The 12,365-nt window shown below is 33.3% G+C and overlaps 1 protein-coding gene across 1 annotated transcript in view; it reads right to left on the bottom strand.

Annotated features, from left to right (window-relative positions):
- Positions 1 to 709: 709 nt before the first annotated feature.
- Positions 710 to 12,365, bottom strand: part of Smp_123740 (putative spectrin beta chain) — a gene marked incomplete at both ends in the record, with an annotated part of 50,869 nt that continues 39,213 nt past the window's right edge. Inside the window, 3 exons of the mRNA XM_018797007.1 lie at positions 710 to 880; positions 4,414 to 4,593; positions 10,254 to 10,344. Coding sequence (XP_018652092.1) covers positions 710 to 880; positions 4,414 to 4,593; positions 10,254 to 10,344 — 442 coding nt within the window. The remainder of the gene's footprint in view (positions 881 to 4,413; positions 4,594 to 10,253; positions 10,345 to 12,365) is intronic.

Here is a 12,365-nt window from a genome sequence, read left to right as displayed (position 1 = left end):
AAAACCTTTAAGCACTGCACGGCCGTTTCGTCCTATTATGGGACTCCTCAGCAGTGCTCATCCCCGATCCCGCACTCGCGAGATTCGAACCCAGGACCTACCAGTCGATTGAAGATAGACATTAACACCGTTGGATGCCGGCTCAGTGGTTTATCGGTTAAGGGCTCTGGCTCGAGATTGGTAGGTCCTGGGTCCTGGGATCGTGGATGCGCACTGTTGAGGAGTCCCACAATAGGATGAAACGGCCGTCCAGTGCTTCCAGGTTTTCGATGGTGGTCTAGTTTCAATTGACTCATGATTTCAACTTTAAAAAATAATGAAATCTCCAAAAATCCCCTTCTGAAAACCTTTATATTATTTGTAAAATAAATACTTTAGTACAAACCATAAATAACTTATCAGCAAAGATGGATAGTGGCTAGTAGTGGAATCCAGGACGCGCGTTTCGTCCTCCTTGGGACTCATCAGACGGATGTACCTTCATCTCAGAGTTGATGTTCACTCTGGGACTCGAACCCAGGACCTTTCGCTTTAAACGCCGTCACGTAACCCACTCAGCTAGTGAGTCCTGATATGGAGGTACATCTAGCTGACGAGTGTATATTATTTTACACATAACTTCAAAAGAAACTGACTTCATTCTATTCAAAGTTGAATGTTAACTATAATGAGTGAAAAAGGATATACAACCAGATTGAGAATTAACTAATTATGCAACCAATGATAAAGAAGTTAACATACCCCTGTGTAACTGAACCATATAATCACCTCTTTCCTGTATTAATTTACGTAGACTCTTCCATAGTAACATAAAATTATTAAGTAATTCACTTAATTGATCAGCAATTCGTGGATATTGCACAATGGTATTGGTAACATGCTATTTCAAAAAAAATATATATATTAAGGATGTGTGTATGTGGCAATCAGTTTAATATATGTAGATTAATAGTTGTGTAATCAAATTAGAAAACAAGAGGGGAAACATTTCTATAGTTACACGAATTATATAATTATTGAGTGACTAAATTACAAGGGATAAATATTCTTAATTCATTGATAGTCGAATATTTACAATCTTCTCAATTCAAAGACACCTTGGCTTGTTCATGTATAATTATTATATTTAATTTTATAGTGTCATGTGCTTTAGTATCCTTGTTTATAAACCAAAACTGTTATAGAATAAATTTTTTGTAAAATCTAATTGCTACTTCCGGACTCAAGTCTGGACATAGAGAGAAGTTAGTCAGTAGTGGATTATTGGGAACTTGACTGTCTAGTCGAGCATAATAGTGCTGGTTGAGTGAGTACTTGTTCAATTTAGTGCTACTAATCTGTAGAGTAAATAGTAAACCAAAAATAGAATTAGGATTATGAGTGGCAACTGGGCACATGATATTGATTGATAGATTCAAAGAAATAACAGAATGATATTATAGTTCGTAAATGAAACTAATAGAACTGTCTCAATCATTATTTTTGTTATCTCTCACAGAATCTGTTTCTGCGAGGCTAGAATGAACATTAAACTGCCAAGATGATACTCATTGTTGAAGCATCAATCAATTTTTATTCATAAAATAAGATTTCGCGTGATTAAAATGTTAAGGATGATAATTATCTGTTAGGATTATTCAAGACTTTGATTATTTCTTTAGCAACACAGTTTGTCTTTGAAATAACCTTTGAAATAAACCATCAGAGGCGAGACTATAATTTATGTACGAGTTAATCAGAAGCGTCTGAAGGATAACAAGGTCACAGCGCCAATTTCAGTATCTGATGCACATGTGCGACCTCTTCACAAGCGATTTTAGAAAAGACTTGACAATTAGGTGGCTACAATTAATGTGACTACTAAGAAGTTCCTTTATTTGTAATTGCAGTAATCAAATGACTTGTAGACCTTGTACAGACTACTGTCATGTTGTCCTTCGATGTAACATATGTTAAAGCAAGACGTTTGCTAGAATAGGAACCTTTATCGCTCAATCCAGATTAAGACTAAGGCATATTATAATAATTGCCGCGAACTGTATAATAAAAGCACCAGTAACATTGACTGCATTATTCGCAGATGTTATTGAAACTTCGGCTGTTCAGTGATATGAGTACTGTAGGGACATATCCATCATAAAAATGATAAACCTACACAACCGGAGTACACACAAACAATACTGAAGCTATGTGGTCGAGGCCGAGAGGGTTTTTGTGACCTTATCATGGATCTAGAGACCGACTATTATGAAGCCATACGGATGAGTTCCTCTACCTTATGCATTAAGATTTTGGGACCTTTTTCTAACCTTGACAAGTTTTTGGATCATGTAAAAGAAGTGTATCCACTTTATATTTTTGGTTTTGTATAAAATATTTTTACTCTATGCTGACTGTTTACTGATTGGCTAATATTTCTCAAGCTCACTTTAGATTCATTCAAAGGTCGTCCATAAACTTATAGTCTCACCACCATCGGATCCTCATCCATCTTTTCATTTACATATCTTTTAAGAAAACATAATTTTGATATATCAACTAAGGCACATACAATAAGAAACATTATAGATTCACTACAGTTTATCCATAATAATACAACTCATAATACAACAACATGCAATAGTTAAAAACAAAAACGAAATGTCTTTACTCTTTTTGTAAACCAAGTACGCAGATTTCGGTAATATTTTAACCGATTATATCTTAAAATGACATTATTTTTTTTAGTTTTTTTTTGTAAGTAAATAGTCTCTACTAAAAAACTTTAAATAATCGTCATGACTCCTTTAGATGATTAGTGAAGGAAACTAAAAAAACAAAAAATTTTTTTTAAATTTTACTAACAATGGTATCTATGCAGAGATATTTTTTTCTTTTCTTTTCTTTTTGTACAATGACTAAAGAAAATGAAACGATCAATTGATCTATGGTAACTATATAGTTTCTTTCAAATAGTATAAATACGTAACTAATTTATCATTGAAAAGTATAATGACAGTAATCTTATCATAAATATAATCTTATAGAAGTTATTAAAGTATCACTTTACTGATTGTATCTTTTGTGTATACCATTATATCTTTGGATAGGTAAATTTATAACTCAGGCTTAACTATTTTTATGTTACTGGAGTGGATGAGAACACAGGTTAGAACAACCGCTTATGTGTTGAGAACAAATTACAAAGTTGCTTGGTGAAATACAAAAACCGTACTCTGATACTCCATTTGCAAAATGTTCATTAATCGTCTCAGGTTTCATTGTTCCTGGATTTCCACATGAATGGCTTTCTACTTTTGTTCTTCTCTTCTCGATCTTCTCAATCCTCTGCTGCTAGATATTCTATTCCTTACTCATGATATATACTACTTATGTCGATATAAGTAGCCCACACCACAATACGATTGCAGATAACACATTTGAAACAGAAATATTTTGAATAATTCACTGAATAAACTTTGAAATTTCTTTTGAAATTTGTTAAATGTGATTGAATTTCATAACTCATAAGTCTCAAGCACCCCCCCCCCCACGGAAACAATTCATCATTGTTAGAAACCTTACTTAAGAACTGGTTGTAATCAACATCTGAAGGAATGCGTTGTACCGGAGAATTTATACGTGGATTTATACAACTATTCAATATCTATACCTTCACACTACTGGAAATCAAAACTTGAAGAAACAAGTTAATTTTGTGAAATTTGAAATCTGATTATGTTATACAGTCAGTCAGTGATCTTGAGTGCTGTTAAAGATATGAGGGCCCTTATCGCTTCCCGGTTGCCCACACATGGAAGGGTTCTTTTAGAGGTACCTGAAAAGAAAATAGGATTAGAAGTGATCTTAATGACCTGAGAGCATGAACGCAGTGCACAAGGTGCAACTGCTTGAAGTCGGTCACACAAGACATTTTTGTGTTAGCTCCGTACTTGTTGGAACCTTACCGCCGGAGACAGATATCCGTGGGACAAGGTGAGGTGTGCATTTTTTTAGGGTCGACATTTTCTAACCCACTACTCCTTGTGAGAAGGCAGTATCACTGTTATGCTTGTTGTCTGAAGGAAACACCTTATTGCCGCCACACCTCTATACAGTCAGTAGTACGACTTCGCCTTCGGACCTTGGGTTTGCTGCTTTTAGTGTTACCGTTTTTCAACCGACTTGTCTGGCATGGTCTGACCTTGAGGAACGATTGTTCCAGCCAGTGTAGCTCGATTGGTTCATCAGAATAGGCAATCCCGACCACCACGTCAAGGTAGCAGCAACGGACGGGATGTTATTTAGTAGCTCGATTTCAAGCTATAAAATTACATATGTAAAATGATTTTTTCTACAACCATTGACAATGTATACATCAATCAGATATTTTATGAAACTAGAAATCATTTAATATTCTGTAGTAAAACATACTTGACAAACTTGTTGAATACGATCATTATTAGCTTCAATTTCACTTTCAAGTATACGATGCTGTGTATATTGTTTACTGACAAATACTTTATATGGTACCAGCGAACTCATATTTGATAGTTTACTTGCTTGATCATATTCTTCAGCAAGCTCTTTCTTTTCTATAAGCCATTCTTGAAGCTAAATTGAAAATGTTTATATATATAGTTAATTAATAAATAGACCGAACTAACGATTAACTAAATGTAAATACTCGTTTTATAATGCGTAAAAATGAAAAAAAAATTATAAATAGCGGGTAGTTGATTCTGATTAGGTGGTATACTGCAATAATAAATCATTTCCTAAAAAAATATGGATTTGTTACTCATAATAATTCAGACTTGTGAACTACAGACGAACAGCTCGATGCTACTAAGATGATAAGGTCTTCATGAAAACTTGGATGGGCTCAGTTGGGTGATACTGATGTGTTTCATATTAGCACAAGAAAGTCGTTCAGTAATTTCTATTTTTTTATTGTGCATAATTACTTACGCCTGTTACTCCCAATGGAGCATAGACCGCCGACCAGCTGTGGTTGTCAATATTCGATATTATCCCTAAGCTTCGTGTATTGTACATCCTGATGACCGTTAATTGATAACGCCCAAACGATGTATAAATCAGAAGGCGAATACGAAGGGTTGATTGCGTGACTACACTCAGATATCCAAAATTACAGTCACGTTAAGCAAGCATGAAAGAGTAGTGCCGTAAAGCAGGTGAGTGAGCTTCAGAGTCGAATGACCGAGCGAGAGATCAATTGACTGAGTCAGCGAGTAAGTGAGTACAGTACAGCGAGCAGGATTAAGATGTACACATATATGCAAACGGAAAAGCATGAATCATCGAATCAATTAAGCGATTAATAGAAAGGTTAGAAGAATGAATACATACGTAGGCAGTAGGCAGTGCTCAAGCGTACATAATAAAGGTACAATGTTATAGATAGGTTGTTGTTGTACGAATGACTGTCCGTTAAATAAGTTAACAAAAAGGGCTTCACCAAATTAGATGTAAACAAACTCAATTGTATGTGAGCTGCTATACAGCATTCTTCAACCCACTCTGTCCTCGCCCTTCCTTTCTAGTTCTCTCCAACCGTATTTCATTCTTCTCATGCATGTTTCCTTTTCTCGAAGTAATGCGTTCTTTGCTCTTTCTCTTCTCCTTTAAACTTGAGAATTCCAAGTAAGAGCTTGCCTTGTGACGCAGTTGGGTGTTTTCCTCAATGTGTGGCTTATTCACTTCCAGCGCTTCTTCCTGATTTCTCCCTCCACTGGAATCTGATTTGTTCTCTCTCACAGTAGGTTGTTGCTGATAGTTTCTGACCAACGGATCGGAAGTATTTTGCGTAGTCAACTATTAATAAACACTTGTGTCTTCAGGATGATGACTTTTGTAGTTCTCCAGGTTTCCGCCCCATACAGTAGAACTGTCTTGACATTTGTATTGAAAAATCTGATCTTGGTGTTGATTGACAATTGTTTTGAGTTCCAGATGTTCTTCAGTCGTAAATATGCTGCTGTTGCTTTACCGATCCGCGCCCCCACATCTGCATCAGATCAACCATGTTCATCAATGATGCTGCCCAGATGTGTAAAGGTTTTCACATCCTCCAAAGGTTCTCCGTCAAGTGTGATTTGATTGGTGCATGTTGTGTTGTATCGGAGAATCTTGCTTTTCCCATAGTGCATATGGAGACCTACATCTACTGATGCTGCTGCTACACTGTTTGTCTTCCCCTGCATTTGTTGTCGCGTGTGTGATAGAAGAGCCAGATCATCTGCGTAATCTATATCGTCCAGCTGCATCCCAGTTGTCCATTGTATCCCGTGCTTCCCTCCAAATGTTAATTTTAATGTGTTTCTAGATAAAATCGACAAATTATTCCCTTAAATCCATATAGAAGTGTGTATTTACTTTTTCCTAACTCTTGAATATTTAGAAAACCAAAATAATATTCCATTTTAAAGTAACTAGATTGTTTGTGTTGTCAAGAAAAAACGATATAAAACAAAAAAACATCTACTAAGAAATATTCAATTAAACATTTCCAAAAAACAATCAAATAAATAAAGCTTATTATCATTATCTTTTTATCCAAATTCATTGAAAAGATAACAAAAAGAGGGGGAGAAGGGGGTAGATTTTTTTTTTTTAGAAGGAAACAACAAAGAGATAAACTCTGAATTTTTCAATGAAAATATTAAATTAACTAATTAATAAATAAATAATAATCATAACTGTTATCAGTGATTATACAGACTACTGAAAATACCAATCATAGTAGTATGTAATTCGATTATATATGAATTGTTATAAATAGGATAATTTATGATAAATGAAATTGTTTAAACTTTCTAATAGAGATTATTAAGATAAATGATGCATTCATGACTAGATGAATAATATTGTTAGATAAGACAAAATAAAAACTAAACATCATTTGATTATGACCTTAACAGTTTAAGTAGTCTCTATCTCCTTTAGAAATTACAATATTCATAGATGTATTCATCTAACTATCTACCTATCTTAACTGAATACTATATTCAATGAGTATTGATGAGATAAATTGAAATATATATACATTCGATAGATCATATCAGAAGTCTTTTTGTACGAATACAAGTGATTCTTATCAATAAAAAAAAGTGGATAAACTAAGTTATATTATATGAAATCACTTTTAAAAGACAGGTCATTAGATGGACAAACGTACAAAGATATATATAGATAGATAGACTCGTTCCATGAATTTCCCTCATTTAAGATTATCCTCTTTCATATCAACTCACTTTATTCATTATGACATAAGTGTCAAAGTGAAAAGAAATTCATTTATTTACGAATTTACAAATTCCCCCTCCCCCCCAACAATCAAATTTTACATTAGAAATAAGAATAAATAAATTTTGTCATTTGTTTTGATGAGGAAAATTAATATTTACAAAATTTGAATTAAAAAGAATCAATTCTGATAATTGAAATTTGATCTGTGAATAATCTAGACGCAAAAAAAACAAAAAAAAAGAACAACATTCGTTCCCACCAAATTCAAAAGTAAATATTTGGAGGAACAATCATGATCTGCAAATAAGGGTATGTGAGCATTTACGAAAAAATAGTTGCAGAAACAAGTAGAATCAAATGATTTCAGCAGTTTAAAGATCCTCATAGAATATTGTAAAATGAACAATATTTGAGCGAATCATTGGATCACTGGATACATGAACTGAATATTATAAACCTCTTCAGCCCCCCTCCCTTTTTTAACTGATTACCTCGATCCTAATCTCCATATCCATCATTCCCAATTGGTTTATCGTAGTTACCTTGATAACGTCCCTCTTATTACGTATTATATTCTGATAATACTATTATTATTTATCATAATTATATCAATTGATAAGATGAAATTCCCTTTTTATGAATTTTATTCATACGATTTGTTTGCATTTGCTTTTTTTAGTTGAAATCATGAATCAATTGGAGCTAGATCAACATGTAAAACCTAGAAGCACTGGACGTCCGTTTCGTCCTATTGTGAGACTCCTCAGCTTCCAGGCTTTCCATGGTGATCTAGCTTCAATTAATTCATGATTTCAACTATAAAATTACTAAAATCTCCACAAACCCCCTACTGATAATTCTCAATTTTGCTATATTACTATTATACCGGTTGCGACTGAACACTTTACTCCAAATCATTTCTGACCTTTATTAAATGACCAATTTAATTTGCAAATAACACAATTTTGAAGGATCTATGTCATGACAGATGCAAATATTCACCAGTTTCAACATATAACATTGTCATATTAATTAATATATGCCTCATTTTGACCTTTTGTAAAATATCACAGTAATTATAGACTTGAAACTGTAGAGCCTGATGATGAAGTTATTTTGGGAAGAATGGTTCGCTCAAATATCCTCATTCTTTATTATTTCTTTTTTAAACAAACAAATAGAATCAAATGAACCAAAAAGAGTAGAGGATAAACATCCATCATCCTCTATTGCCAAACATATAATCGAAACAGGCCATAAGATTGATCTTAACTCGGTTTTTGTGGTATTGTATAAAAGTGTAAAAGGGAGTATACTAAGGTTTATTGAAGTCTTAACCAAACAAAAATTCAAACCCCCTTTGTGTATTCAAAAACAGTTTGTTCTCACCTTAAACCTATCCTGGTAAAATTAGCTTATTATCCAGAGTGATTAGGTCTCAAATTGTTTTCACATTATTATTATTATTATTATTATTATTATCCCTGTCTCCTCTTACCCCCTATTTCCGGTCTAGCTGACTTTATTTTTTCATATATAAATGTTCTTAACAAGTATATGTGTGATCAGATTGTGCTAAATGAATTGCACAGTTTTATTATCTTCGTCTTCTTATTACACGATCGAAATTAAACAAAGGGATTAATTGTAGAAGACAAAATGAACATTCATCGTACATCTTAAGAGCAATTCTTTCAGACAATCTTCCAGTCCTAGACATGTTCAATTCCCCTTACCACAAAAGTGCAAAGTGGCTAGCACGTATCCCAGAGCCCTTGCACAAATCAATTGTTAGAACGAGTGTAAAAGGTGTATTCGACTTCACTTCCAAAGTAGAAAATATGAATGTTAGTATGAAAAATATGTTCTCACTAGATGTAGTATCCTTGTTTACCAACGTACCACTTATTGAGACTATTGAGTTTATATGAGAGCAAATAACAGAAAAACAAATCAACATTGACTTACCGGAAGATAGTCTGAAAGAATTGCTTTTAAAGGGATAAATTGCTTTAAATTGGAATTTTAACATTTATTAACCTTAGTCTCGTATATTAATATGTTGAAGTGAGACTATAATTTATGGAGGACCTTTGAGAGATACCATGATGAACTTGATAATGACTAAATGAAGGTTATAAAACAGTGTGAGAGATTTGAAATATAGTGTACAATGGATGGTTAGGGTTTGCAATTCGATTTAGGGTTTTCATTACGAACAGACATCAGATATAATGTCAAAACTCTATTTAGGCAAATGGGAAAATGAATTTGGCGCTAAAAATCCAAGACCTGTTATCCTAAATCTGATTGGTTCATAGATAAATTATAATCTCTCCGTGTGTTGTTTTAAGTTAAACAAATAAACAGCGTAAAATACCTTTGGTTAAAAAGAAGAATGTTAATACTTTAAAATTATTTTATGTATTAAAAATAAAGTCTCGGATAATCATAACGAAATAATCTTTACTTATATTAGTACTAGTTAAATCAATTAGGAACAATAACTGGACGGATTCGCATACACATAGCATACATTTCTCTTTGAACCTAGCACACAACAATACCGTTATGCACTGTCTCATCGCCCTCGGCATATCAGGCAACCCGAAAGTCACGAGAACACCGTCAGGGCATATGACAGGCTAGGTATTGTCAAATAAATTTCTATAAATAATATTCGAAAGCATATTTATGTATTTGATGCCTCTGTGAAAGGTTATAAGTACACGGCATAAAATGAGTTCACTTAATTTTCCGGTATTTGTTATTCAGAAGCGGGATTTGAATTTCTTGCTGATTGCTTAATTACTCAGTAAATGATTTTTCTTCAAAACATCGTCCACTAAAATCTCTTCTCAAATAAACTAGCTAAACTTAACTAACATAATATTGTTAAAATGTTCCTTTGGATTAGTTATAAAAACATAAAACATATAAGATAATACAAATCTTATGTAACATTAGAAGATTACAACTAACATACTTCTCATGATACATACCGTTTGAATTTGTTGCATGTCCTCTCGAAGTGCTATTAAATCTTTAGTTGAGTCCACTAGTGTACGAGCTTCATCAAGTAATGTGGTATATCTAAAATAAGATGTAAAATTACATTTGATTTGATAAAGACCAATGAATTGACAATATTTAGACTCAAGGTATATGAACCTTGGTTCATACTGTTAGATAGCATATTAAAGAGATTAGCTAGTTGAGATGCTGGTTGGAGGTAGTCAGCTTGAAACTTTGGACCTAGGTCTTGTGCTATTTGACACTCGTCAGCAAGAAGTACCTATGATCTCGCGGGATCTGATGCCCACTGACGGAGTCGATTCTGTGTCACCCAGCTACTTAGTCAAGGATGTTACCAATGATCTATCCGAGCTGCGACTGACCTCCTGTAGGAATCAGTTTTATTAACAATTGGTTGATCACTGGATGGTAGCCAGTGTCTTGTGTTTCAGGTCTTTCGCAGTGCAGATCAAATTCTATGGATCAAGTTGCAGTCATTATTTTAAGCGACTCTATGTTAAGGTCAAACGTGACATAAATATCTCAACTCTGAGATGCAAGTACATCCAGCTGATAAACCCCGAATAGGACGAAACGCGCGTCCTAGATTCCATTGCTAACCACTATCCACCTTTGCTTATAAAGTTTATTCTTGTTTGTTGACACAAATATATATAAAAGTAAACAAGTGATTAATCATAAAAACTAAAATTTGTTTATATTAGAAATTAATAATTAAGTAGGAATTAATGTGTTGGTATCACTGACAAATAGTAATAATATAATTATTTATTAAAGATGATACCCTAGAGACTAATTATGAGTTTCTCCCATCACTGACAAACAAAAGAAAATATTTTTTATTTCAATTCACTGTTAATGGAAATCATTAATCAGTAAATGAAAAGAAAAAAAACATCATAAAAACTTCAGTTTGTGTTGTTTACTTGTATCTTCCCATTGATATTTAGGACTGCGATTGATCAGACTCTTGTTAGCACATGTACATCCTGTGCAGACTGCCTCGATATTGCCTGAAGTCATGAAATGCGCGTCAAACTGGATTCCACTACTAGCCACTATCCATCTTTGGTTATAATGTTTGTGACTACAGGCAATATCGTGGCAATACGCACAGTATGCACATATGTCAATAAGAGACTGATCAATTGCAGTCTTAAACATCAATGGGATGATTCAAACAAACAATATTAAGTGAATTTAAATATCACACCATTGCACAAGAAAGTGCCTATCACGACTCAGTAAGTGAGTAGATATCATGATGGCGTTTGAAACGGAAGGTAGTGGGTTCGAGTTCCATCCAGAGTGAACATCAACTCTGAGATGCAGGTACATACAGCTGTAGAGTCTCAAATAGGATGGAACGTGCATCCTGTATTCTATTACTAGCCACTATCCATCTTTGCTTATTTCCTTTGCTTAGTACAACTACAAACAATAGATTGTTTGCCATTAGAAGTGTTAATAAACACTTTTTTTTCTTTTTTATGAATATAAAAACAGAATCTTTTTTTTAAATGACATTGTTTTAGGGTTATTCTAAACGTCTTTTTCTTAATCGGACAGTTATACATCTTTAAAAAAAAAACTAGAAAACAATAAATGCAGATACTACTGAAATTAGAAAAAATAAAAAGAATTTTCTCCCTTTTATAACAAAGATTCATTCAAAATCTAAAAAAACAAAAAGACGCTAGTAACAGGGTGAGAAAAATACAAAGATTTAAATGACAATAGATCTTGATAAAACTTTTAATCAAATGCTCAATGTAAAACAAAAGACAAAACAAAACAAAAAGGATTGAAGATAATTCCACTTCACATCAAACAAAAAAGAGTAACCCTAATAGGGAATGAATCAAGTTTTAAATGGTTTGACAGAAGTATTCCATTCAGATATTTGAATACAAATAGTACTATTATAGTACTACTAGTATTTTGATGAATATATATTAAAGAACTTCTTTGTATATATTACGAAACATATTCGTTTCTGTTTTGTTGGAGATAAAAATAAATCAGAAGGGGTTTTGTGGAGAATTTAGTATTTTCATAGTTGAAATCATGGGTCAATT

Source organism: Schistosoma mansoni, chromosome 4, assembly GCF_000237925.1.
Source record: "Schistosoma mansoni strain Puerto Rico chromosome 4, complete genome".
Taxonomy (NCBI): Eukaryota; Metazoa; Platyhelminthes; class Trematoda; order Strigeidida; family Schistosomatidae; genus Schistosoma; species Schistosoma mansoni.
The sequence above is the reverse complement of the archived record's forward strand: the minus strand, read 5'-3'. Positions and strand labels throughout refer to the sequence as shown.